At 42.0% G+C, this 27,420-nt stretch overlaps 1 protein-coding gene across 2 annotated transcripts in view; it reads left to right on the top strand.

Annotated features, from left to right (window-relative positions):
- insyn1 (inhibitory synaptic factor 1) overlaps nt 1-25,624 on the top strand; it is a 45,715-nt gene extending 20,091 nt beyond the window's left edge. The window contains exons 2-3 of one of the 2 annotated variants that reach the window (XM_053423062.1): nt 24,423-24,669; nt 24,724-25,624. In XM_053423062.1, the coding sequence (XP_053279037.1) occupies nt 24,423-24,669; nt 24,724-25,247 (771 nt within the window). In that variant the 3' untranslated portion in view covers nt 25,248-25,624. Of the gene's footprint in view, nt 1-24,422 lie in introns of both variants that reach the window. The other variant, XM_053422997.1, reaches the window with a different exon arrangement.
- The last annotated feature ends 1,796 nt before the right edge of the window (nt 25,625-27,420 follow it).

The raw sequence follows: 27,420 nt of genomic DNA, 5'->3' as shown, positions 1-27,420 counted from the left end.
GTTATATGAAACACTCAATGCATTACAGGAACACATTGAAGTCACTTAGCGCTTATTTTCACCGCTGGACCATCCAAATAAAGTGTGATCCATTAAATGAATATTTCATGTGCGGTTTGATGGGAGCTGTCAGAGACTCCGCAAATATGACCTGTAATTTATTGCCCCTGCTCACATCCTCTGATCCATCCTCCATTTTGCATTGGAGAAAATGAATACTTTTTGTCATTTGTTTGACGGTATAAATTATTGAGTAGGTACAGTATATATTCGCATACATAATTTAGGAGTTTGAGTTGTAGAAGGGAAAAATCAGCGTTTTATGTTTTTCAATCGATCATATTTCAGATGAGAGGTTGTGCTACGACAACACTGCTGATGTACACAATTTCACTACATCGTAAAACAAACTTTCCTTGTGGTCTAATGGTTGCCGTGGCATTAAAACAACTCGTCAGTCAAATATTACATGTTGCAATCTTTTTTATTTTTAATAACGTACATTTGCACATGGATAATTCATGCAACCGCAAGTGCTGGCACAGGAAGCTTTCCTGGCTTTTTATGGGGCAACTTGTCCGTGGGCCTTTTACTGCTCGTTTCTGACCAACATTTGTGGCTGCGACCGACCACCACCTTGCTCTCTCTCTCTCTCGCTCTCTCTCTCGCTCTCTCTCCTTCTTGCTATTTTTCTTCAGTAGAAATGAGAGCAGATGCCAAATGAAACCACTAAGCAGAGCAGCACTGAAATAAGAAATAGCTGTAACCAGGACACAGTGGGTGAATATTTAGAGCAATATACATATTTTAGCATGCCGTTTAATGTCATTCCAGGTCAAAGCGGATCACGTCTGTCGCTGCACGGATTTCACTGCTGGTTGGAGGGCAAGCTAATGTAAAAGTACAGTAGTGGAGTGCCAAGTAAGCACTCGTGATGATGAACGTGTGTTGTTTCTCAGAGACAGGGAATGAGCTCCCTGCATCTTTCTTTCTCTTTATCATGCTCTCTCCTTGAACTCCCCTGAGTGAATAGAGACACTCCGCTCGGGGGATCTAAAGTCATGGGGCCAGGGAGACAGTACCCACGTGTCAGCAGTAGAATCGCTTTGGCCTTGTGAGAGAGAGAGAGAGAGAGAGAGAGAGAGAGAGAGAGAGAGAGAGAGAGAGAGAGAGAAGGGTTGTGAAGGTTAGAATTAGGGCGAGACGAGGGAACTAAAGACGGAGATTCAGGGTGCTTCATCATCTCCACTGACAACTGCACACAGAGGGAAGCAGAGTACATGTCCACTTACAATCTGCAGCTTTATCCAGCCGGCTGCCAGCTCGCGGTCACCTCGCAGACGTCTGGCCAAGACCATCTATTAACCCAGAACAGCTGGCCACTTTCCAGCTTGAACGACTGTGCTTTTAATTGCGTCCTGGGGGGTTGGGTGCGTTCATTTCCTCTGCATATACATTTTGATCATTACATCCCTGCCTCTCGGGATCGTTGTTTAAAAGTATGACGGCCACCGCGCGGCTTAAAGCTGCTGTCGTCAGGATGTCAGAAGAAACATAAACACATTTTTTAAACAAATACGTGTAAAAATAGCCTTTTTAAACTTTAATATCCTTGACCCACCTAAAACACACCTACACAGAGAATGCACCAGCATCTCCACGATAGTACAACAAAACTAATGAACCTGTCTCCTGAGAAGATGAAATTGCTGTTGTCCTGAACACAGCATAATCATCTAGGATTTATGCTTCAAGCTTGTATCAGGATTAATTGCACATGGAGTGAGGAGGGTCGGGAGAGCATCTCATAGAATTGGATTTCACCATGTCCATCGTGCAATTGCATTAAAGGAAAAATGCATTCCTTGTACTCTTCTCCTTCATCCCAGCTAACTCCACACAGCAGCTGCTTAACCATGCAGAGATACAGCGCGGCGTCACGTATTAGCTGGTCCGTCAGCATGGCGTGCAGAGTGGAGTATTTGTCTGGCATTTACGTTGAAATAGCTCAGCGAGCCAACATATGATGAGACTAACGCCTGAGGATTATCCCGTGGCTTTGAAGTTCTCTGTTCGCACACTGGTTACTTGTGCCTAAACACTTAAGTCACAAGGTGAAACTTGACAGGAATTAAAAGTGGAGGTCTAACGGTTTTTAATGGATTGTGAAAAGTGAATACTCCACATTCTCACAAACAGAATCAAGGTGAAAGCTTTGTGAAAACATTTGGATATGGAGTCTGGGATGTTACTCGTGTAGGTTTCGGAGGAGATGTTACAAAGCTTTTTGTGATGAATGCCAGATTAGGCCGGAAAATAAGCTGGTCCTCAATGCCATCTCATATGTTTCTATAGCATAAAGAACCTCTTCCCTGGATTCATCATTCTAGTCTGACTCCTTCAACAAATTCTTTGAAATACTCCTCAGTGTCTCAGTGTGAATAATTATTATCACCCTATTTTGATAAATTGCCTAATTCTTTTAGTTAACCTCATTTAGTGTCACATAATTAAAGCTTCACGTCTTCAATGAAAGAGTAAGGTCCAGTGTGATGGAGCCAGCAGAGATGTAGTGCATCTCCGGGACATGATTATGGTACTAAAGCTGACATGAACTATGGCTTAACACAGTTTATAAGACAAATAACATATTGCTTTGAAATAATACAGCTTTGTAACCTTAGCGGGAAGATGCAATTCTCATAAGCATGTATGGTATTCACATATTAGCAGCTGTGTGCAGTATGATGTGTCAGTATGTCTTGTTGGCCAGTGATGTCTTTGAGGACCTTAGTGAGATGTCAAAGAAGCAGTTTTATAAGAACGACAATGTTTAATGTTGTACAGCACTTTTGGTGTTAAAGCTTGAGGTAGCAGAACCTCTAGATTGCTTTCAACCATGCAAGTCCTCCAAGCATGATGAGAAACGCATCCCCCTTCAGAACAACACGTACAAGTGTTTTCTGTTTCGATGCCCCTGTCAACCGGATGTCATAGTTTGTACCTCCTCTCCAAAGAGATAAATAGATTTGTGATCGTACAAGGCCATGTTTTAGGTTCGGTCAGGCTTAGGTACTTAAGGATTTGGGTAGGGTTAAGGAAAGCCACGGGCTTAGGTTGAAAAAAGCATTAGGTGCTGGTCAAAAGTCCTGTTACTATGAGTTCACTACTATCTCGGAGTCCATCGGCGATTCAGCCCCTGTGGGCTACAAAAACCTGCTCAAGCAGTATACAGGAAACATCAGTTGTCCCTCCCCCACCAACCTTGATCTTGACCCTATGAAGGCTTTGAAGTCAATACCATTGTCGCCTGACTTCATCCTTTGCTATATTACTATAGTTGCTTGTGTGCTTGAACGTAAACATATTTCATTATGTGACACTTGGGTAAGTGAAACCAAGTCGTTTTTCTTGCGACGGCAGTCTCATGCTATAATATGCTCTCTGTATTGGAACAGCAGTGTGGGTTAAAGGTTCAAACAATACAGCTTTTCTTTGAAACGGTTGGGACCTCTTCATAAACTTGCAGAATAGAAGACCAACTGTGTGTGCACAGGTCAAGATGTATGTTGACATCACCTGTGAAAGACATTCATAAAATGTTGCTAGGGCCACAACAGCAGGGTGCCATTATGTAAGGAGAGGTCAAGTCATTATATAGGGGATGGAGAGTGTGAAGATAAAACACTGGAGCTAGAAGACTGCCACATTCATAAGCTCAGAAAAAGGGAGGGGTTGACAGTAAACCCTGTAAATCCATTTGGTTTTTCAGACATGGAAGGAGAACGGAACTGACAATAGCTTGAGGGGCCAGTGCTCCATGGAGTGAATACCAGAGCGGAGGAGAGGAAAAATAAATAAAGAATGTGTCACCTAGTGGGAGGAGGCACCAAGGCAGGATCTGTCAGAACTCTTCTGCTGTCTGCAGATTAGATCTGGGGCTATTTAAAGAGGGAGAGCACGCCAAAGCCCCCGACGCCAGTGTCCACACTGCATCCACCACCACATTCGCATCATTGGCAGCCATCACGTCGTGACAAAAAAATATGAAGCATTAATTGATGGCACACAAAGAGGGTGGGGAGGCCGGGGCTTTTTATCCTCTGCCGTGACTGACTCGATCACGTTGCACGTTCTCTGCATCTGTGCAGATTCGTCCCGTAAAAGCCAAGGTCACCCAGGAGGGAATTTGCCTGATGACGTCAGAGATGCAGTCAGAGCCGCGGTACACATCTTAAAGGGTTATTGTCGGCCCACGAATTAAACTCCACAAGCTGCCATCACAATAATCACCGTTTTCCCATTTGGATCAAAGTAGCATGAGCCAGCCCGGCAGTCAGGCTGATGTGGCTTGTGGCGTATTCGTATCACTTAAGTGTTTGTATGGGAATCTGTTTTTATTCGAGAGGGGGAAAAAAGAGCTAGTGATTGATGCATGTGTTTGCGTGGGTGTATGAGTATCTGCCAAAAGGAACGAGATTGGCTGTGTGCATGGGAGTGTGTGTGTGTGTGTGTGCACATACTGTAGTTTTGGGGTACCTATTCTGGATGTGTGTTCTTGCTAGACTCCAGTGAGTTTTCTGTCCTCCCACAGTAGATTGATTAGACTGAAAGCTGTTGGCAAGGCCCTGCTGTGTGTTGAGTCACCTCACTCCGACTGTCAGCGATGCTTCTCCCCTTAAATAAAGTAAAATTTACCTAATCATGTTTGCCTCCCAAACAAGAGCCGTGGATGATGAAGCAGTGTGCGCTACCAAACTGCGAGGCCTAAATTACCCTGTGATAGGTTCTCCCTTCCCCACTCCCTCTCACTCTCTTCTCCCTGCAGCAGACGGACTCTCTGCTACAGAAGTGAGTCACTCTCAACTAGCCGTTATCTCTCCATCCAGCCCTCAGATTTCACCACTCAGATTGGTATCATCATATAAGGCTCGGGTGCCACAGCGACAGAGAGGGAGAAACCCTGAAAGTTGTCAAAACAGTGGCCAAATGAGGACTTGCAATCGCAGAATGGTGCGGCATTTACTCGGGTACGCCTATTCCATGGCTTATTAATAGACCCCTTTTTTCAAATGTTTCCAGGAACATTGTAGAAGGGTGTGTGAAAAGCAAGGAGTTTGCATCAGAAGGTGCCTCGGCGAACCCACTGGTTATTGCATCATGCAGACTTGCAAACAGGCGCTATAGTACGCCTGGAGGAGGTGGTTGGCAGGCAGGCTCAGCATATAGAGGCGAGGTCACAGAGAAACGCAGAGGGAAGAGAAAGAAGCGAGGGAAGACCATTGCAGGATTCTCACTAATGTTCCCCACAGATGGCTCGAAGGAGCGTCCGCACGCTACCACTACCTGCTAATTACACACCGCGCCTGACTTCACACTTTCTCTCTCCGACCGATGCCAACTTTATGGAAAAGATGAATATGCCTTACGTGGAACAATACATCTCCATTCTTCACGCCTTCCAATTTGTGTCAACAGCACAGTACAATGGGCCCACTATTTATGGACGGGCAATTTAAAAGCATGAAAGCAAAAGATGACGAGAGAAGCGAAAAGGATGGGAAATTGTCTCACCTGTCCTTCACCTTCACTGTACATCGCTTATTTGTCTGTGGTAATTGGGCATTTTAATGTTCCCTGAGAATGCAGGTAATAAACCCCAGTGCTTTATGTGTTTTTCTCTCACAAGTTAGCAGTGCAAACATTGGCAGATGGGAGAAAAGCTGATGGATGGATGATGCATATTACGATGGATTTCTTATTTACATTAGCTAAACCGTATGAGAACCTCACGATCCAGATTCATCCATTCTGAAAAATTGAGCTTATTCTCTTGTCATTGTGTGGACATTTGAAAATGCAAGTGACCTGAGTGAGCTGCTTAATTTTTTGAATGCGCATTGAAGAGGAGACAGGAGACGGCATGCCTCCATTTCTTATTCATCTGGACAGTCACAACCCCTTTTTCTACAGTGGAGGAAGAATGATCAAAAATGACGACCAGTAAAAAGCAAGAGAATATTAATAGTACAAGAAAATTCTGCCCTTGCTAAACCATTTTTTCCCCTCAATTTGGTGAGTTTTGTTTTGCCGGGAGGGCTTGTGTGAGTGAGCTAGTGCTTCTCCACGCACCACCATGCTTCCCTGCCAACTCTGCGACCTATAATTATCAAGAGACACTCACACACACACGAACACACACATTACAACACAAATCAAGAGAATTGTTTGGGAGGAGATTATGCTGTGGTATCGCTCTGAGGGGAACATATATGTATTCTCTGCACATTCCAGGCACATAATCAATATGTTTTGGATTTTATGAGTAATATTTGAATATGTTATTAAAGGAGCTGATCCATGCACATTGGCTGATTGGTCTCACAATGAAAGGGCTGGCAAAAGCAAGATGAGAGAGAGCGAGAGAGAGAGAGAAAGGGTTTGTTGCAGTTTCTTAATGGAGAGCCAAATGTGCGCATCTGGATTTTGATGAGGCTACTGCTGCTTTCACTGGCTTGATTTTATATGAAAAGTTCAGTCTCTATCTGAGCGGATACAACCTTGGATTGATGCACAAATAAATAGGGGAGAGCGGGGTAATGTGTAACATTTTTTACATTTGCTCCCCTCTAGGCGAGTTAAACTGATACATCAGTAAAATTGACACATTTCCCATTAATTCAGGATGTTTTCTAGCAATGGAAATGATCAGAATGTCTTCAGGACAAAGGATAGTGAAAATATGATTGTTTTAAAAAAAGTGGTCTTGTGTCTCACTTTACCCCAGCTACGGGGTAAAGTGGGACACTTACTTTTTCCACTTTAAAACTACTATAACAACACATGTTGTAATAGTTAAAATCCTGACAGCTAGATTGACAACCACTAATATCGGACTAGTAACAGAATCATGGGGATGGGTCAATTAAGCACATTTATGATTATTATGATTCATGTAATCTCTTGCACACCCTAGCTTACCTGCACATTGTTTCTCTGTCCAATTGGCAGGGACAGGGATATTGTTTTTCTCTGCGTATTCAAATGCCAGTTCACGGCACTTAACTGGAGCAAGGCCATGGAACTGGTCAGCTAGTTGTTTCAAGTGTTTGGCAAGCTCCTCCTCCATCTCATCTGTGAATATTCTCTTTGCCTCAGCTACTGCACCCCAGGCTACTGATTTTACTTTCCCTTTCTCTTTTTTCTTTATGAATCTTTTGAGGGTTGTCTTGTCAATATTTCTATCCCTTCCAGCTTTTCTTAAGGATTTCTTTCCTTGCATGACCTCAGCGGCTGCACTCTCCATCTCTGCGAGGGGTGTTTGGCCCCAGGTTGTCTTCCTGGTTTAGTTTATTGGCATGATGGCTATTCTACAATGTTTATGACATTAAAAATAAAACATATATAATGTATTATAACACTAAAATATATTTAAGACTAAACTTAACTTGTGCTTCATGGTGGGGTAAAGTGAGACACTCTCCCACTTTACCCCACAGCATTTGTCCCACTTTACCTCGAAGCCACAATTTTAGAAAAACAACATCTTTTATCAATTCAGGCTAATCTTCAGCTAGCATCAATCACATGGTTTTATATGTTGGAAGTTCACCAACTTCACCTTCATGGCGAGGGGGGAATGGGAGGGGCTTTTAAACATAATAGTCACATGACCACAAATGTGTTCCTTTGCCTAGATACAGGGGGTGTTTCACATCACCCGATGTCCAACATTACCCCGCTCTCCCCTACAGGAGAATTTGGGTTGAGAGAGCATGTTTTACTGACGCCGAGTTTTGCAGTCCTTGCTTCAGTTTAATGTCATTTTACTATGGTTCTTATAGTGTTAAAAAATATAGGTTAGAACAATATGTGTGTTGCTAGAGAAATGTTTTTTATAGCTGTAAAAATATATTCACTGTGGACTTTATAAAAATTCAGCAAATGCCTGACTAGCTTACAAGTGCACATCTGTGCTCCGTGTCGGGTCTCTCAGTATCATTCACTCGCTGGGGAACGCTTGTTCGATAACATAATACCGATGATGAGAATTCAGCCTCCTCTCTTCAGAGATGACACACTAATTGCTTTATTGATAACTGATAGCGCACTGCTGGTTGACATCTGACATATCACATCATCACAAATTCTGCTCTATTCAACCTGGAATACAAAGATTAGATCACGGGCAGTCCTCTCACTATCTGCCCCCGCCAGACGCCGCCGGGGTAAGTTTTTAACCTCACACCTAGGTGAGTCTTTCTACCTCATAGCTCATCTCACTATTTACCTGAACACAGCCGAGCTAAAAATAGGAGAAGAGTTTAGATGATGACAAAGAAGGTCATTGTCGGCCTCGCTATCTCCGCAAGGTCTGGCAAGGAGCCGGCTGATTGTTCATTTCTATTGTTAGCAGCTGCAGACTGTTAGGAAGATGTTATCCACACATTACAGTGAAATGTGTTGACATCTGTCACCCTGATGATTGATCGCCCGGAGGCAAATCTTCAATTTGCTAGATTTTGGTTGCTGTTTTTACGAGCTGCAAAGTGTGGGTGGGTGGACAGGAGAACGTCTATAAATAGAGAGGCTGGTGAGGGAGTGATGGAGGCAGGTATGTGCGGCAGCCAGATGGTGCCTCGTGGGGGAATGTCTCCCAGTGATTTTGTTTGCAAATAGGTCTCTGTAAAGTCGCCGGCTCCTCTCCTCCAACTTGCCTGCTGCGGCGGAGCTTTAGGAACTGCCACATCTGATAAAGGTGCCGCAGACTCAAAGGTGTCCTGCCGCTTGGCGGAGAGAGAGTGAAAGTGACGCACTCCGACAGGTTTTGTCACTCTCTGAGGCGACCGCCCTACAGATTGTCACAGATAGAAATGGCAGAACCCTGGAAGCAATGACAAATTGTTTTGAGAGAAAGAAGCAGGAGAGCGAGTCATGCCAATATCTGTGACCTACTTCAGCGCAGTGGTGGGGAAAGAGGGGAGAGAGCCATCACTCCAGATATCTGTTTTCACTTCCAATTGTCGTACATGTGGGTGTCGTGACCCTTTCGTAAATGGGATTCTCCCTGGAGACAGATGTGACTTAAACTTAACTACCTGTACAGTACATTACATATTGTAGGATGCATTTTCTGTTGCTAAATACTCACACAGAAGTGGATAATCTTCCCTCCTGATGATTTGATTATCTTAGATAGTTACAGTTTGATTTACGTGCACAAGAACAATTGTACTATAAAAAAAAAAAAGATGTCAAGACTCTTGCTATGTCATTAAGAGAACAATCCTTGATCTGCTCCGCTGAACGAGCGCAAAAACAACACTGTGAACACAGTAACAGAAGCCAGGGTGATTTCACGGAGATATGGGCACATTTTCTGGTTCGTAACTGCTAGCACTGCACCAGATAAAGCTCATTTGGGTGTAAAAACTCAAACAAACATTTTATGAGTACACAAATTCAATCTCCAATTATCTTTTAATAGAGCAGCTAAAGTTTTTTTTTTATCTCTTGAAGTCTTCACTACAACAGTTCTTTTGTTCTCCCTCTACCACAGCACAAAGATATATGGATCACAACTTATGTAGTTTATATTTCCTGAAGAGGGGCGTCTTCATGAGGCACTATCTTTGTTTTTTGTTGTATTTCTGGAATTGTCAAGTACGCGTTAAAAAGTTGATAACACCTCGGTATATAATGCGTCATTGCAAATAAGACCCTATCACAGTGCACCCATTACCACGTCAAGGTAAAATAAGAGAGCTTATTTTAAACAGCACACACCTCCAGACAGTGAGTCATCGTCACAGGCCTGAGGGCGAAAAAGCTTTGTTGAAGAGAGGTCAGAGGAAACCTGTTGGAGATAACACAGTCGCCACAAGGAAGAGCTTAGTGCAACAACAGTGTGAAAAGAGGCTTCTAAGAATAAACACCTCATCGAGCCGTGGAAGTACAATGGTATTAGTAAATCATGCCAAGTCCAACTCATAATACGTAACCGTATGAACAGGCTGCAAACTGTTAAATAGTGGAACAACAGAGATCTCAAGGTCTCTTCAATACACCAATTTCTGCGGAATAATAGAGTAATTATACACCATGTGACTAAGCATGCATCATTTCCAGTTTATTCCAGGTGAGCAAAATGGAGGGGGACTGACTGTATATGTCCACACAAGTCTATTTCTGTCCATATATCAAGTCCTTGACTTACAGCACATCATCCTGTACTGACGTGGTTTCTTAGCCAATGAGGAATAATGCTGCTTTAAACATTTGGCAGGCTGATAATCACAACAGAGACCCAAAGACAAAGACGACGGAGCAGAAATTAAGTATCTGTAAATGAATTCCTTAGATTTACTGCCACCACCATAAATCAGCAGAAAAAACAAGTTGCATTTATGTTTTTACCTCCACTGAGCCTGAATGTTTTTGCTTCATGGTAGATCCAGCTATATTTGGTGGGTAATGATATATGGGTTCACACAATAAAAGAAAATGGGAGCACACTCCCATTAAGATAAGCACTGCAGGCCAAGGAAACCTAGAAATGCCAGTGGCATATTGATTGCATGCCCTGTATTAATAGTGGGGTTAGCCTCTGCTCTCTGCGCCCGGACATTTCATCCGAATCCGTGGCCTGAGAACAATGAGCAGCGATGAAAAGTAACCCTGAGTTTAACCATAATGAAAAAAGAAAAAAACTGCTGTGAAGCTGAATAAGACAAGTGTAGTGCAGTGGAATGCAAAGCACAGCAAAGTCGACAGTGCAATTTTTTGTTTTAAGCTATTTCAGCCAATGTTCAAGGTCTAATGGTGTAAGTCAGTGCCTGTTGAATTCCTTAAAAAAGCTATGTGGCTATCGTTGTCTGATAAAGGAAAAACAATAATGACTGTTTCTAATAAAGAGACTGTTATATGAGGGAGGGTGTTATGATATTATGAGATGATTATTTCCAATGACTAAGTTCAAACTCGTTGGTAAAGATAGATGATTAATAATAGAGGGAAATTGATTGTTCTTTCGATGCATCGTGATTAGGGATGCACCGATTTATCGGCCGAACATCGGTAGCGGCCGATATTCGCCTCGTTTACTGATATCGGCTTATTGGTAATAAACTTGACTTTCACCGATATCATTGGCCGATGTTCATATTTGTGGTAAAACCGCTGTGCACCTCTCCGCGCCGCCGGAGGCTCAGTGTGCGGCACCGGGAGGTCCTCATCCGGTGGCACCTCACGGCGTCACTGGTGGGGGTGCTTTCTTTCTCTTGTACCGCGGGGCGGTGTCCATCGCCGGCACGGAAGGCGGGCCGTTGGAGGGGACCAGGTACGCGGTCAGCGGCGGCCACTCTGGACGCGTGTCGGGCCCTTCTCAAGGATCACCTCAGCTACGGCGACCGCTGGGGGAACCCTCCGGCTGATGCCTAGCAGCTGACTGAGAACTGGTGCGGACCAGGGGAATCCGACTGTTTAATTAAAACAAGCATCGCGAAGGGCCACGGTGGGTGTTGACGCGATGTGATTTCTGCCCGACACTCAAAACAGGTCAAACTGAGGAGGGCTTGTTAAGTTATCTTGACTCACGCAGTGTAACTTGGCGTAAAAAGTATGAGCGTAGCGTCTGTTTAAGTACTTTATTCTCATGTGCATCGGCTCTATTCATCCGTCTCATGCACAGGTAACAAGGGAATTGACAACATACGTCATACACACAGAAGCCGTAACACATCTAATAAACGGGCAATACTGCTACCGTAAATCAATGAGAAGAGCGTTCTCTATAATGACACTTTAACAGGGCTGTTTTAGACAGGGTAAAAAGGTGCTGTTTTAAATTACCCTTGTGGTATTTTGACCAAAATATGTTACAGACATTTCATTAAGATCCCAAGGAACCATTTCAACTTGCGGTAAAATGGGCATAATATGTCTCTGTTAAATAAAGTTTAGTTAAATCAAAGATTGTTTCATAAATTTGATTCAATCTGTGCTCATTAAAAGATAAGAGTGATGAAGGGCTGACATTTTTTTAAATAGTGCTTTCTAAATAATTATTTAATTATTTTTCTGGCACAAAAGGGTGAATAAATAACAACAAAAAGAAAATAAACAAATATCGGTATCGGTATCGGCTATCGGCCAGATTGTTATTTTAAATATCGGTATCGGCCAAGAATTTCCATATCGGTGCATCCCTAATCGTGATTTGGACGTGGACAACTCTGCATCGATGCAAAGACAAAACATAATCAATCAATGTTTTAAGCTATGTTCATTTTAACAGTATGTAATATTTTTTATTTGTACAAAAAATTAATCATGCACAGAAATAATATTATTTGATGCATCTAGATGCATAATCATTTTAACATGGAATCGTAGCCCTGAATAGGAAACCAACTAGCATCAATAACTATAAAAACAGCAGCCCGTTGTTACTGTCCGTTTCTAGTATAAGTCAGAACAGGAATTCTCTCTTGTTTTCGTTCATTTACATTTGAGTGCAGGATTAAATGTTTCTGCTGTTGTCACCTTGATGGCGGATATGTTTTACTTCATCAGGGTGTATGACATCTGGTTGCGAACATGTACAGATGCTGCACAGTCAGCCCAGCGCTCCTGAAGAAAAGTGTTACAGTCAGGCACACAAGCTGAAGCTTGAATGAAAAAGGGGATGTGCTCAAATAATTCATAATGCTGATGTGGTAAATAGAGCAGAGATGCAGATGTTGCTTGAATAGTTCATAATTTTGGTAAATTGTCATGGAAGGTCAACTGGAGTAATAACTATAAAACTGTAATCCACACTATGTATATACATAAGATTTTAAAACAAAATACAAAACATAAACACTGAAACCGAAAAGCCCTAGTTGTTCAAAACACCGAAAAAATCCTCAGTCTATGTTTTCCTGACAAGTGACCTTTTGAGGTTGTGTGAAGGTAAAAGGTGCAAAGCTTAAAGCCGAGTTATACCATTACAAAAGGTCTAAGGAAGCAGTTGGGGATGGAGAGTTGACAAAGTATATGACTCTGATACTATGACTGTGAGATATGCAGCTCTGCTCCATATGTCATAATGCATAACATATCAGTATTATGAATTACGCAAGCATGTCCCGCCTCAGATTCCAATGCTATGAATCCACTGTGCCACACTACCGTTGGTGCAACAGCACTGAGCTGTAGTTGTTCATACACACACAACAGAATATTTGTAACTTTTAAGGTCCTACGTTTTTGCCAGATTAAGCCATGAGGGTGTTAGAACAAGAAACAGTATAATACATTTTTTGAATCGCCATATTACTTGTAGGTGCCACAGACAAATTACCTATTTTGTTGCTTAGAAAGGGGGACTTTAATGCAAAACCCAGCCCCGTTGGGGCCTTTTGAGAAACTAAATTCTTAAGGAAAAGAAGATTTAACTCACTTCTACTGACTTCTGGGTTTTACTCTTGTGTTCAGAAAAGCCAGAGTTTTCTTGCAGTTAACAACTTGCCGCTCAGGGGCCTTAAAGCCTTAAAGTACATCCTGCACTATATGTAGAAATTGCAGTTGCTGCTTGCTCAAGAAAAACATTATTAGTAGTAATTATAGTGTCAAGCTGAAACTGACCTTGACTAAACTTGTGTCAATAAGGAAATCTGTAATGTTATAAACAAAGCAAAAAACATCATCTGAATTTGCTTGTGTCGAAAGCTGCTTTCAAATATGCACTCACTCAGTTGCCTCAGACATTTTTCTAGAACTTTTCCTGCTAGCGCCCTGGTTAAATGTCAGCAAAATATCAGAGGGAGCCCATATGAGAATTGAGTAAGAAAATTCACAGCGAGTGGACGTGTTTATGACTTTCTAACATGTGACGGTGGCAAAACTCGCAAGAAGAAAATTGCATTGAAGTATTTAAGGAGGCCACGCACATGGAAGACATTGAATAAGCGTCAATTTAGAAAAATTAGTTTCGAGAACTTTTGAAGATATGGGAACAAAACCATGTAATTTAGGTAGCAAATACGTCATGTCCCTCCTCCTGCAAGCTCTACCCAGACACCACCCCTTGCCTGGATGTTTTCAACCTTTTCCTGTTCAGAATATGTCTGATCCAAACACTCTCCTTCATATGTGAAGGGCACGTTTGGGAAAATGACCAGTCCCAATCTCCCCTACATTTCAAGTTCTAAAATGCTTTCAATGTTGCAGGAACTGTGACATGTTGACTTGAGTCTACACTAATCAACACCTGAAGACAGGAGGCTGAGTTATTAACACAAAGCTAAACAGAAGGGTTGCCCAGTTTTGCACATCAATATATCAGATCCTCCACAAATAACCGGTATATTTGCCAGATTTCCTTCACAACCAATAGAGGGGATAAACCTGACAAGGAAACAGTGAGTGCATGTTCTCTTGTGCAAAAAAATGGTTTGGGGTAGATTTGGCAACTTGCCGTGTTATTGAAGCTTTTTTACGGGGGAAGCGTAAATCGATTTACACACGCTAAATTGTGTAATACCATCCAGTACTGCTGCATGAAAACTGTCATTAGGCAGTAGCATCTATCCCCAGCCTAGGAAGACAGAACGTGATAGGAGCCATAACACAAATCTGGACAGGGGGATTTTTAATTAGAAAAGGAGAGCAGGTGCATCTTCTGCATTGTAACCAGGCATGGATCGTTTCTAACACAAACCTAAATAGAAATCGTTTGGCTGAAGGGGACGGCTACCGCAAAAATATTTTGTTCAGTGGGTCGTTTTCAGGTTTCATCCCTACATTTAATAATCATTGTTAGCTGTGTGTATGTGTGACAGTGTGATTTTGGACTACCATTCATACCTGGCGTGTAGGGGCGTATAGGGGATTTGATCGCAAGTTGGCACATGGAAGTATATCAGTTCACAACAGGCATTAGGGTTTTCAAAAGACCAAACGCATAATGATTTTTAATTGGTGGAAGGTAGCAATGCACTTCTTGTGCCAGGTCTGCCGGATATTAAAAGAAGAAGAAAGGAAAACAATACAGACTGGGTCTATTCCTTGGTGCGTTTGACACACTCGTATCATCTTTCTGTGGGCTTTCTGAAAAGACATCATGGAAAAAGCCGACTAACACGGTTTGAATAGATAGTACTCCTATCATACCGAGGACGTCAGCTGAGCAGGCAGCTTGGCCCAGGACACATTCAGACACTGCTTAAAGGAATGTGGCCCAGACAACCTCCGAACGTGTTCTCAGTGATCAGATCTCAACGAGTCCTCAATGTGTCTCGGATCATTCATACCTGTACTTATAGAGCTGTCCATTTGTTATCGGATCAGACAAGATACATCTGGTCGGATCAGGGCCATTGTTTTATTGTTGCTATAATCTGCACAGAATATGTTCATCATTCATACAAGAGAGGGACAAAGCTGACAATGAGGCCCTATAAAGCTCTGCACAATGCATGACTAATATGAAGACATACACGTAAATCTTTTTGTGCGTGCGTCACAACAGTTACATGTGCCCAAATAGAGGGCAACAGTGACCAACCTGTTTTAGAATGGCTCTGGTTCTTAAAGTACATTTCCCATGAAACTCCTTATAAACAGAGGTCTAAGCCTGAAATCAGGACGAAAAGAAGCGAGATGAATCATCCTCAACATAGCGAAAAAACACATTTTTCCTGAAACGCAGTTGATATCACACAAACGTGTGGCCTCTACAGGGACATATAACATTGTTTCACAATCTCGTAACTTGTTGTAAAAACTACATTGGATAGTTACAAGATTATGGCTGATAATAATGAGATTTCTAACTCTTTACCATTAACTGAAGTAGTACTACGATGTAGTTGGATTCTACAGGGTCAATAGAGAACCAAGGATCCATAGGGCAGGCCCCAACTTAACAAGAGTTGCAATTAGACATCCATTGTGCAACAATACGTATTTTTAGTCTAACTCACCTTTTAGTTTGCCTTACTGCACGTAGCAACAGACATAAACTGGTGTGATGCTTTAGAAAATAAATTGTTACCACATTATATTTTGATGTACTAACACACAGCAGTTTCTAGTATACATTTATTTATGTGAGCCATTTTTACTGCGACAAATCTACTTTAACGACAGTAAAAACCTTAATAAGTTTTAGTTTTTTTTGTGTGTGCTGCTTTTTGAAGGGCAGACTTAATGCTTATCTATCTACTGTTTCAGCCTGTGTAGATAAACTGGCAATGCGTATGTGATGTGTCAGAGTGAGGGATTTACTGCTGGATTGGGCTGACCCAGTTCCTGTAGAGTTGTGTTCTCCCAGCCAGAGAGATTCTCTCCTATTTTCAGCACAGGTCACACACGTTTGCTGCGCTCTGACAAACTACAATCACTTTACACCTTCACTGGCCCGCTACACCAAGACATGTTGTTAATGAAAACTCTACTACTGAGTCATTAAAACCGGTCAGTGTGGCCTGGCTGCGCTCACATGCACACCTTTTTTTGCCTTGAATGTGAACAGCGTGACCTGGGAGTACTCGGGCCTAATCCCAGTGCTATCTCAGGGAAGCAGACAGACTGAGGAGCCCTGTAGCGTGGCACTACCATCTTTTTCTGCTCATTACCGGCCCTAGGCTCCTCAACACAGATAGAAGCAATGAAGGAGAACCTCAATAAATGATCAGTGTGCTCTGCCAGCACCAATGCACGCTGCATCTGCTGCCTTCCTGTTGCTGCTCCCATATTATCCCCTTAATGGTTGAACATCCAATAACCCTCGCCAGGATATTAGTATAAACCTGCAGTTGGAGAATGAATCTGTCCAGGCTAATGACCTCAATTTGGCTAAAGAAGTGGTTGATTTCGTAGGCCTTAAGGACTTCAGAAGCCCACCTCGTCCAAAGCCCCAGAGGGATATACGAAGCCCATTATGTGTCGGAGTTTGAAATGATGCGTCTGATTAGTGAGCTGTCAGGGGGTTTTGGCCCTCTGCACATCACAGCGTTGTTTAGCACTTTAAGACCTCCATAAAGAGACTTCTTTTTTTTGGGGGGGGGAGAAAAGATGAAAAAGCAGGAGGCATGTGCCTAATGAAGTCTCGGGCTTATAGCCCCTCTCATGACAGGATAATTACACCAAATGCCTCCAGCGAACACTTCAAAAAGACACTTCATCCCTGTGCCAGCACGGAGCAACGCATCTCACCAATCAAGATGGCCTGACCTAAATCCAGAGTCCTCCTGGCTTGTGATAATGCCCGCCCACAGACTCACTGGACCTCTCTCTGCAGAGTCATCTGCATTAGAATACACTCAATATACCAGTGCAATGAACATACAGGTTTACTCTTGTTGACTTTGCTGCAAAAACATATTGACAAGTAATTCCCATAGTATGTAGCAGGATGTCACATGCAGTGTTAATGAAGAGAGAGAAAGATACAGTTGGAGTGTGAACTCTACAAGCATCGAAACATGCAAACACATGAATACTTAACCTGCCTCATTCAAGCATTGAATCGTTTCTCTAACACACCAGGAATTTATAAATACATTAAACACGTTACAGATAACACATATTCTGCCAAATTTTTTCTTTTATTTGATGCTTTGTGAGACTGAATATGTTTTTGGCGTTGTTTATACACAACCTTCTCAAGATTGCAGGGAAACATGTGTCTGATTTTGTGCGCCTCACTCAGGGCACCAGCCTTCTGCTCCACAAATCTGCCCCGAGCTCTTACATCATATGGCCCGAGCTTTCAAGGCAACAGTGCTGTGCAGATATGGAACAGTCTGCACTGTGTTCACATACAGCTGGGTTATATTACGCACATATCCAAAAATACAAAGTGTTCCCAAATTGCGGTTTCATCCCATTGTGAATAGGATCCCAGGAGGAAACTGCAGACTGGACAATTTTCTAGTGAATCCACTAATTATGTTCTTTCAGAGCAAGTCGGGGATGATACAATTGCTTCTGGGGGATAAGATAAACCATATCACCACAATGTGAGTGACTTGGATGATCCCCTCCTCACATCTCGAGGAGAATTAAGCAGAGGGGAAATAAGCATGTGAGGAGGATAAAGCTGCAGGAGCTAACTGCATTAAAACAATATTTGCGAAACAGCATGCAAAGCCATTCTGATAATTGCTGAGTCTTCGTAACTGGCACACACAATCACAGTGCTAGAAGTGCTGCACAGGGGCAGGCTGGAAATCTATTGTGACATGTTGAGAAAGAAATAACCCTTAGATGTGTTTAAATGGCTCCGCTGAACACGTTTCAGATCTTTACCATGAAGAAAAAAAGAGAAGCCATGCTAGATGCTGGATGCTGCATAATTAACAAACCAGCTCTGCAAACATCTCTCAGTCTACTCTGAAAATGACTCCTGGAAGAACGGGTGGCACAGGAACAGATGGAGAGAGGCCACTTGAACACGGCTTAATGAGGCAATCCACTGAAAATTCACTCAAACAGTGTGTATTTCAAATGAATCCAGTGAGGGTGTTATGTCTTATTTATTTTTGTTAACTAACACCTGATTTTTTTTTACACATGTACAAACTGCATGTCTACAGATGCCACGTTGAAGAGCGGTTTTCATTTTCGGATAAATAATACAATATGTACAACAGCTTGGAAAACATGATAGCCTTTCCATTAGGATGATTAGAAACGTCATGTTCTAAAACATATATATATGATTTATAAATCCCCATCTGTTTACTAAAGTTTACAAAATATTTTTCTTACAGAGAGAAATCAATGCACATCAAAACAAGCTTTTCACATTAAACATCTGTTGAAAGATCAACACAGTGATTAGAGCATGTGGTAAATATACCCCTGCTCATCAGAAGCAATTTTACACCCAGATTTTCACATTCCCCGATTTTGACCTCAATCTGCATTTTTCAACAACACATTAAACATCCGTAGTGGAATAACTTATTCCTCTACTAATGCTCCAGTATATTTTCAATTAGCATTAACAGAGGACAGGCGCTCACTTTGGGGAAAAGAAACTGGCACGGCCCCCACTCACAATAAATAAATCATGATACCAGGTGGAGATGAATATTAGAGAGAAGGACTCTTGTAATGATAGTGGACTGTACTAAATCTATTTCCCAAATCACCACTCAGCCTGAGAAGAGGCTCTTCGGAGAGTTTTTACATTACTGACCACCACTCTGTCCTAGATTACCCTTGCCTGTCTTTTCCATCACTGTACCCTTCTGTCACAGACGAGACTCCAAGTGCCCTCTTTCACTCTGACCCTCAATTACCCAGCCCAATCATTTCAGACAGGTGTTGAGGTACAGTAATAAACCCTCGCCTGATGCTGCCCAGGCAGCCTGTCTTTTAAAGCACCTATAAGAACTCTGAAATGACTGGACCGGGAGGTTGATCAGGTGCTGTCACCTACAGTTGACTCGTGGCTGCCGGCTGATAGTGTGCAGTGAAGAAGATAAAAATGGTAATTTCATCAGTGATTGGTCTGCATGGATTATATAAACACAATCAGATGTGTGTGCTCAGCAACCCTGCTTCTACAACGGATGGGCCACATTGTCGCTGCCAATGCTAATCAATGTTGTTAATATTTTAATTTTGTTTGGCTACATGTGGCATCTATTGCACTTCTGTGAGTCCTGAGAGAGGGAGCCCTCACATGTGGCTCTCTGAGGTTTCTACGTTCTTCTTTCCCCTGTTAATACGTTTTTTGTTGGTAGCTTTTCCCGACTCTGGTTGAGGTTGAGGTTTAAGGACAGAGGATGTCGCACCTTGTTAAGCCCTATGAGACAAAATATACATTTGTCAATATAGGCTCTACAAAATAATATGTGATGATTGATTGAAGTGGAAATCTTGTCCAAATATTTAGGATATGAAAACCTTTTATTTTTTTTAAATGACTGGTCACCATAAGATAGAAAAAATAGGAAATGTATTTCCTGCCCGAAGTTGGTTATGGTTTCATCAGTGTTTGATTGTTTGTCTATTTAGCAGGATAGCACAAACACTACTGTATGGATTACCACTACACTTTGGTGGAAGGATGTGCTATTAGTCAGGGAAGAACCCAATCTTTTTCACCTATGGATCTAGATAAAGAAATGATTTAAGGAGACTGTTGGGCTTTGGTGGAGGTTTGTGTTCTACTGAGTGCCATTCTAGTCTTTATTTGTCAAAGCAATAGTTGGAAGTTAAGTGCAATGGAAACTAATATTATTTCCATGATTCTGTATAAACTTTCGTTTATAAGTTTTAGCTTTATGTTTTCTAGGTTTGCAGAAATTTGTCCTTTGTGTTGAAACATGGTCTATGAAGTTGTTCATTATTATTATTTGTATTATTATTGCTATTACAATCCTCAATGTTTCTGCCTTACAGTAATAATATCCTAAAATATTACTTTGAAAAAAAAAAAAATTGTGTGCTGCTCATAACATATTGATGAAGCCATCAACATAGTTTCCCGTAGCTTCCATTTGCAGTTAAGAAAATGAGTGAAGTCGTCAGCAGAGACACTGAGATCAAATTAAAGACTTGAGTCAAACTCAAATCCCCAGCACTTATATGCACACTTACACTATACATTACAGCTTAACTGGGTTGCAAATGGAGTCTTTTCAGTCACAAGGATGGGCCATCACTGCATCATAAACTTTGTAGAGTGATGGCGCCATAAAGTCCATGGGGGATACACAGCCGACTCCAGAGGTTTATCACAGCTTCAAGCTGCATATCCTGAATTTTACATTTGAGGTAATCAAAACTAAGGAGATGTCAAAATAAGGGCTGCATATCCGACATGTAACTATGTGCTTTGTCCACCCACTCAAGTGTTTAGAAGGATTCTGACTGATGTGACTTATGGGAACAGGATAACTGTGTGCTGACAAAGTAAATTAGAGGTGGTTGTTCCATATAGCGTGAGCAATTGTGTTTACTCCCAAAATGTTTGTTTATTTTAGAACTCACACATGGCACCTTCGACAGGAAAACTCTAATAGATCTATTTTCTTTACCAATGTACATATATGGTGGGGTTACATTGCAAACGTTATAATTACTTTACCCTTTAATTTAGATTCTTGCAAATTCTCATAATGCGTTTTCTGTTCCAAACACATCGTGCACATTGTCCTGATGTGTTCATTCATCCTATGAGCTAAAGCAATCTGCTCCTCCAGTTCACTCCGGAGCTCCCTCATCGCACATCCTCGGACTGGAAGAAAAAGCAGAGGCTAGTGTTCCTTGTTGCTTCATTGAGCATGTGCTGCATTGTGACCTAGAAAGATTCAGCAGACCCTCGGAGCTGAGACAGTTATCAAGTTAAATTACCCCACATACTGCAGGCAGGGGTCAGACCAGCCGACGTTGGGCGCTGTTACTGTTAACACTGATGATGATGAACCGCTGCAGAGAAAAAGCAATGTTTGGGTGATCAGAAAACTCTATATTTGCATTTCTTTTCACCCTTCTTTTAACATATCAAAGTTCAGCGTCTCGTGAAACACATCTAACTCGTTGATTAAATCGAGTCCCTCGTCCCAAGTTGTGTAAACATGTAAACAAAGCTATTCCGCCTCCTGTGGGTCTGAGAAACATCTTACATTAACAAATCTGTGAGTTAAAAGTCTGCAAATCACAACACAAACAGGTTAAGTAATTCCAGTATTAGAGCACTCACACGGCCCAATTCCCTCTGGGCATTCGGCCAATAGGGAGGCACCGTCCAAGTACTCACGAGGCGTGCGACGCCAAAATTGACAGGATCTGCAGAGAGGCTCATTGACAGATGAGCCAATGCTATGCATGCCGACGTACAAAGCCTGATTTGAATGCAATTGTTTGTACTTAACAGCACAAAACATCACTGTTAAAAGCTGAGGACTGAGAGGCTGCATACGTTAAATGAAGTGAGAAAGAAAAGAAGCAGCATCTAATCATCCTTCACACTCTTTTTTAAGGTGAAGGTTTATTGTATCTTATGTTTGTTGCTCCTAATACAAGACAGTGTTGTAATGTTTTATTCAAGGAGTTAGCGAGCAAATTTACGTTAGATTCAGACCATAATCTCGGGATATTTGCATAAGATCATTGAGCTCATGAATGTCAGCTGCAACGTTTGCATTGCAGATCACTGGGGCTTTTCAGCGAGCGCAGCGGCGTACCCCCTCCTCCTCTATCAGCGGGTTTGGAGTTTCAACCTCTTCAGGCTCATAATTTCTCTTTTTTAAAGTAGGACAAAGAATTAAAAAAAATTAAATTCTACATGCAGGGATAAGACATTGTGTTGTTGATACAACCGCGCTCATTTGTACTCATAAAAGGCAGAAACAAGCCAGCACTGCATATAATTATAGAGAAAACAAAAAACTAAAGATCATCTTTCTAAGAATCTCAAGGTAAAACCACAGTTTCTCTGCTATTCAGCTGCAATTATATTGCAGACCCATATATACAATAAATATATAAACTTTTGAGGAGTTCGAACCCACCTGGCTTATTTGTTGAATGGGTTGGGGGAAAAGCTACAAGCTAAAAGCTACAGTACATACGTGCTGAGTGTTTCCATTTTACAATAGCTTGTTGTTGAGAGCAGAACCTGCTGATTGAAGATACTAAAATGTCGAGTATAGAGGGCATGGGCTTTAAGTGTTTTCAACAAACTAGTGTGATTCCAGCTGAAGTGTTTTCTATTCACCAAACACTCCACACTGTAGGTTATATTTGAGGTAACAATAAATGAAGTGACTGAGTGAACATTTGGCTTCATTTAGTTAGATACTGACATTACAATAGCACTGGAATTAAAAAATGCATAAGCACGGAACCATCGAGAGGCACTGCGGTTTAGTGTTTTTACCATAAAGCTATATGTCTGCGTGGGCTCATCTCATTCATCCTGGTGCTGTCGCTATACAAGTCAAACATCAAGACAAAGCGAATGAGCCACTGGACTATGTGTGCGTGCAGCTTTCACCGCTCATCTAAGAGGCTTCTTCAATTCTTCTTCATCCTGTTTTCTCCCTCTCTCTCCGAGCTGAAGAAGCCTCTTTGATGAGTTGCGACCCGTCTTCAATGATACAACCTCATTTCAGTGCAAGTTTAATTTAGTCTTTAATGCAGCATAAAGGTATTTTACAACACCTGTCCACGGGAGGCCGTGGCAGAAGCAAGGGCCATTTTAAAAACACGAACAAACAATTAAAGATTTATTGTAGAAACGTAGTGTAATGAGAAGCTGTAAAGGAAAACACAGATCTATTAGCAGCTGGGAATAAATCTTACTTTTTGTTAAACCTGCCTTTTCGGGGGCCGGGGGGTGTAATCAGTGGGATGTAAAACATCTGGACATAAATCTGCAATAAAATATTGTGTAAGCTGTAAGCGATATCAATATCGAAGTGGGTTTTAATGCTTTTCATAGAGTTACTTTTATAGTTTTTTCTTTGAATTAAGTCTATGTATGTCTGTGTCATGTCTATGTCATGTATCTGTTCAAATGAAGATCAGCACTATTGTTTGTAATATAATTATGAACCCCCTGTGTACATTATACTATATTACAAAAGTAATGGAGTTGTGGTGCTAAAAGCCCTCTTATGATGTCAACACATGAAAAAAATGGATCAGAGCAGGGTATAGGAAATCCATTTAGACGTGGAGACCATCATGGGATCAGACCGGTCATGACGCCTGTCAACTTGTTGACATGCTGACGATGATGAGTACTCGCCAGTCTTTACTACATACTCACAAGTACTTGTCAGATCAAACATATCTTATAACTTGACCTTCATTTTGATCTCAACTACACACCTGTAAAGTTTTGTGGGGTTGTGATTTATTGCAGTGACAAGGTCTGTCCACAGACAGACAGACACAGACTGACACCTGGCTAATGGTGCTGAGGACTGCCTCTGTGGTAGCTTCCATTAAAGTAGTGCAGTACAGCACAGACACACACAAACACAAATACATTCCCTTAGTGAGGAAACTCGTGGTTATGATGTGTTCCCTAGCCCCTTACCCTATCCTTAATCTTTAAGAAAAAGCCTAACCCTAATCCTTACCCTGACCACCATTCTGGGCCCACTCTGAGGGGTATGTGCTCAAAATGGTCACATTTGTGTGTATATGTGTACACATGCTTACACACACAGACATGTGCAAATACATACACACTCCTTCACAGACTCACAACGATTAATAAGGTGAAAACATTACCGGCCCCACTGTCACAGTGGGTTGTAGTTGCTCAGATATTTTAGTCTGGACAGATGCCACTAACATATGTAAAAAGATATGAATCTGAATTCAGAAAGCTTTCTTTTTTAACTTTTTCCCAAAAATGTGCTTTTCTACAACCTCTCATGAGTTCTCTGTCTTCCCTGTTTCAGGTGGTGGGTCAGATCGATAAACTTACGTCCGACTTTGACTTTGACCTGGAGCCAGATGACTGGACGGTGGCGACAGCCAGCAGCACGTCCAGCAGTGAGCGAGGCTTGGGAGAGGCCTTCAGGCTCGACTTCCTCAATTCAGATGTGCTTTCAGATAGCTGGGAGTTTTGCAGCTACCTGGAGGCTGCTGGAGGCACCACACGCAGACCCGGTGAGCAACCAGGGGATCTACGACCGGAGCTGGGCCATGGGACCATCCCCACCCAGACACAGACCCCGACCCCACCCCCCACCACTGCCTCTGTGTACTCCCAGATGAATGGCGGGCTGCCCATACCCAACGGGCCCCGCATCATTACTCCGGACTCCTCCAGCGAGGAGGCCAGCAGCTCCACGCACAGCCACAAGACTTCTCGCACCTCTGGCACAAGAGAACGAGTGCGTTTCAGTGACAAAATTCTGTACCACGCCTTGTGCTGCGACGATGACGAAGAGGAGGAGGAGGAGCAAGACGGGTTAGAGGAGGACAAGAGTGGTTGTGCGACACCAGAGAGTGATACTGAGCCCGGTCCCCTGGCCAGCTCAATGGCCCCCAAACGTTCTTCCTCTGAGCACTCACTCCACCATAACTTTCTGGACCCTTCCTACGTCTCCTCATCAGTGAAGGGGATGACAGGAGCTCACACACTACCCAGGAAAAGTCTCTTAAACCCCAGCTGCCGCAAAAAACTGTTACGAAATAGCAGCACACAAACTGTCTCTGACAAGAGCACCCAAACTGTACTGCCCTATGTTCCAGCCAAACAGAAAACAAAGGACCACTGAGAGAGCCCCGATTTTATCTTAAATCTCATGAAGAGGACTGTGCATTATTTAATATTAAATTCATAGCTCATAGATTAATACACAAATTAATTAATTACTAAATAAATAAATGATATATGGGAAAACACTCGACTACCTAATGTCATTCTGAGGCTCAGGGAAAACAATGAAATGAAGTTAAATGATTTTGATGACAGTTATTGATGGACCAAACGTTCATAGGTTTAAAGACTGGATTCCAGGCAGAAATTACAAAAGCAATCATAGCTAATAGTTCAAAATTGGGATTGGCGTATGAAGAGGTCCCTCTCCTTCCTCATTCCAGTCACAATAAATTAGAAAAATATGCCATGTTCCCATAATGTGGAAACAAAACACTGCACATTCTGTACTCTGAATCTGTATAAATGTCTTTTTTTCCATGTTCACGTTTTTTCAAATGTCAAGGGGATCATTGCTTTCAGCAGGTAAATGTATCGAGATGCACATGTCAACCCTCGTTCCTCTTTTTGATGTCGACAAACAACTTTGAGTGAAGAGCCAGAAAACAACTCTATTTACCTGCCCTTGGTTTTATAATTCATCTCAATGCGATCGCTTCTTGGCTTGCAGCAGGTGGTGGAACACACGAGTGGCAAGCAGAGAAAATAGATACATAAAGTAATTTGAAGATATGCGGTACACAAAAGTGACATTTCCCATTTTCTTTCCTTCCCCTCCTCCCTCCTCCGTGCCAGCCATTGACGTCATAAGGCTTAGGATCTCAGCTAAATGGCAGTCCACTAAAAGATTGTTGAACGTTTTGTCTGTCCGTGCAATCGCCCAGCGGGGAAGTGAACTTGGTAGAGCAGCATTTTATTCACAGGGCTAAAGCCAATAGCCATTCCTGATCAATATGTTAGAGGGAGGCTGCAGTGAGAGGTCTCTCTGCTGAGCGTGCATGCCACTCTCCTGGGATCTGCGAACAAAAACTCACAGTCAGACCTATTTACTGACACTGAGTGGAACAGAAATTAGAACTGGGCCCCTAAAGAACTGACATTTCAATAAATGTGCGTCCAGGAGCGAGAGCATATAGTGAAAAGAGTGTTTCTGTTCAAAGATTTTTCTTCTCTTTTTATTTTTTTTAACCGAGCAATAATGTTCCCTGGGGGACAGCTTTGTGAGCCTTCTCCCCTGGTGCACTCAGCCCTACTTTCCCAATGTTGTGTTTTCAGTTTGAAAAGTAAAATGCAGTATAGTCTCAAAGAGGAGAAGTGACTCCTGTGAAGCTGACCTTTGTGCCTCTGATCACCTAATGTGGGCTTAACCTTTCGTGGTGTGGAGAAACAGTCAAGGCATCTTATTTAGTCACACTGAAAGACACTCGTTTTGAATCAATTGTTCCACTTTTTGTCAAATTTGTTAGGTGAATTAGAGTTTGTAGTAATGAAGATGGTTGAACCTACTGTCTGAATCATTATGTGCAGTACACTATATCTGAGAAGTCAAATTGTCATTAAAATATTTAAACCAAATTCACATAGATAAGATTACAGTCAGTAATTAATGTTCTCAAATAATCTACAACAGGTCAAAGCAATACATTTAAATTCAGCTATAAAGTATGAATCAAATGATCATGCTTCTGTAAAGCAGTGTGGATATTTGCTTAAAGCGGAATAAAGGTAAACACGTTTTAGATGATTCAAATCCCACAGAAAAACACAAAATAGTATGAATTTTATCATTTTTTACAAGATTACATAACAACTGAAAATTGGGATTAGGTCTTTATGGTCATGCCATCACCTCCTGAGGAAGGAACATGTAGAATACAACATGGTTAATCAATTATAGGTGTTGCCAACAGTGTTTTTTTTTTTTCAAAGCTACAACTGCTTACATGCATCGGAGATGAGCAATTATTTGTACAATCTGCAACAAAAAACCTGCTTCCTGTTAACACCTACACGCGCATTCCCAGTGTACATGAGTGCTCAAGCGATATGCATTTTAAGATGTGTTATTATCAACAGGGATTCAAATTTATATGGAAGCAAAACGCAATATCAAGGTAGTAGCATGGACGTAGCCTCAGTCGTGTCTTGGAATGTGCTAGGTCCTCTATCACTGTCCACTGCAACTCTTCAAATTATGAGGTGGTCCAGAGACGCTAATCCATTAACAGCTT

The sequence above is a fragment of the Pleuronectes platessa genome, chromosome 1, assembly GCF_947347685.1.
Source record: "Pleuronectes platessa chromosome 1, fPlePla1.1, whole genome shotgun sequence".
Taxonomy (NCBI): Eukaryota; Metazoa; Chordata; class Actinopteri; order Pleuronectiformes; family Pleuronectidae; genus Pleuronectes; species Pleuronectes platessa.
This window is presented reverse-complemented; position numbering and strand designations above follow the sequence as displayed.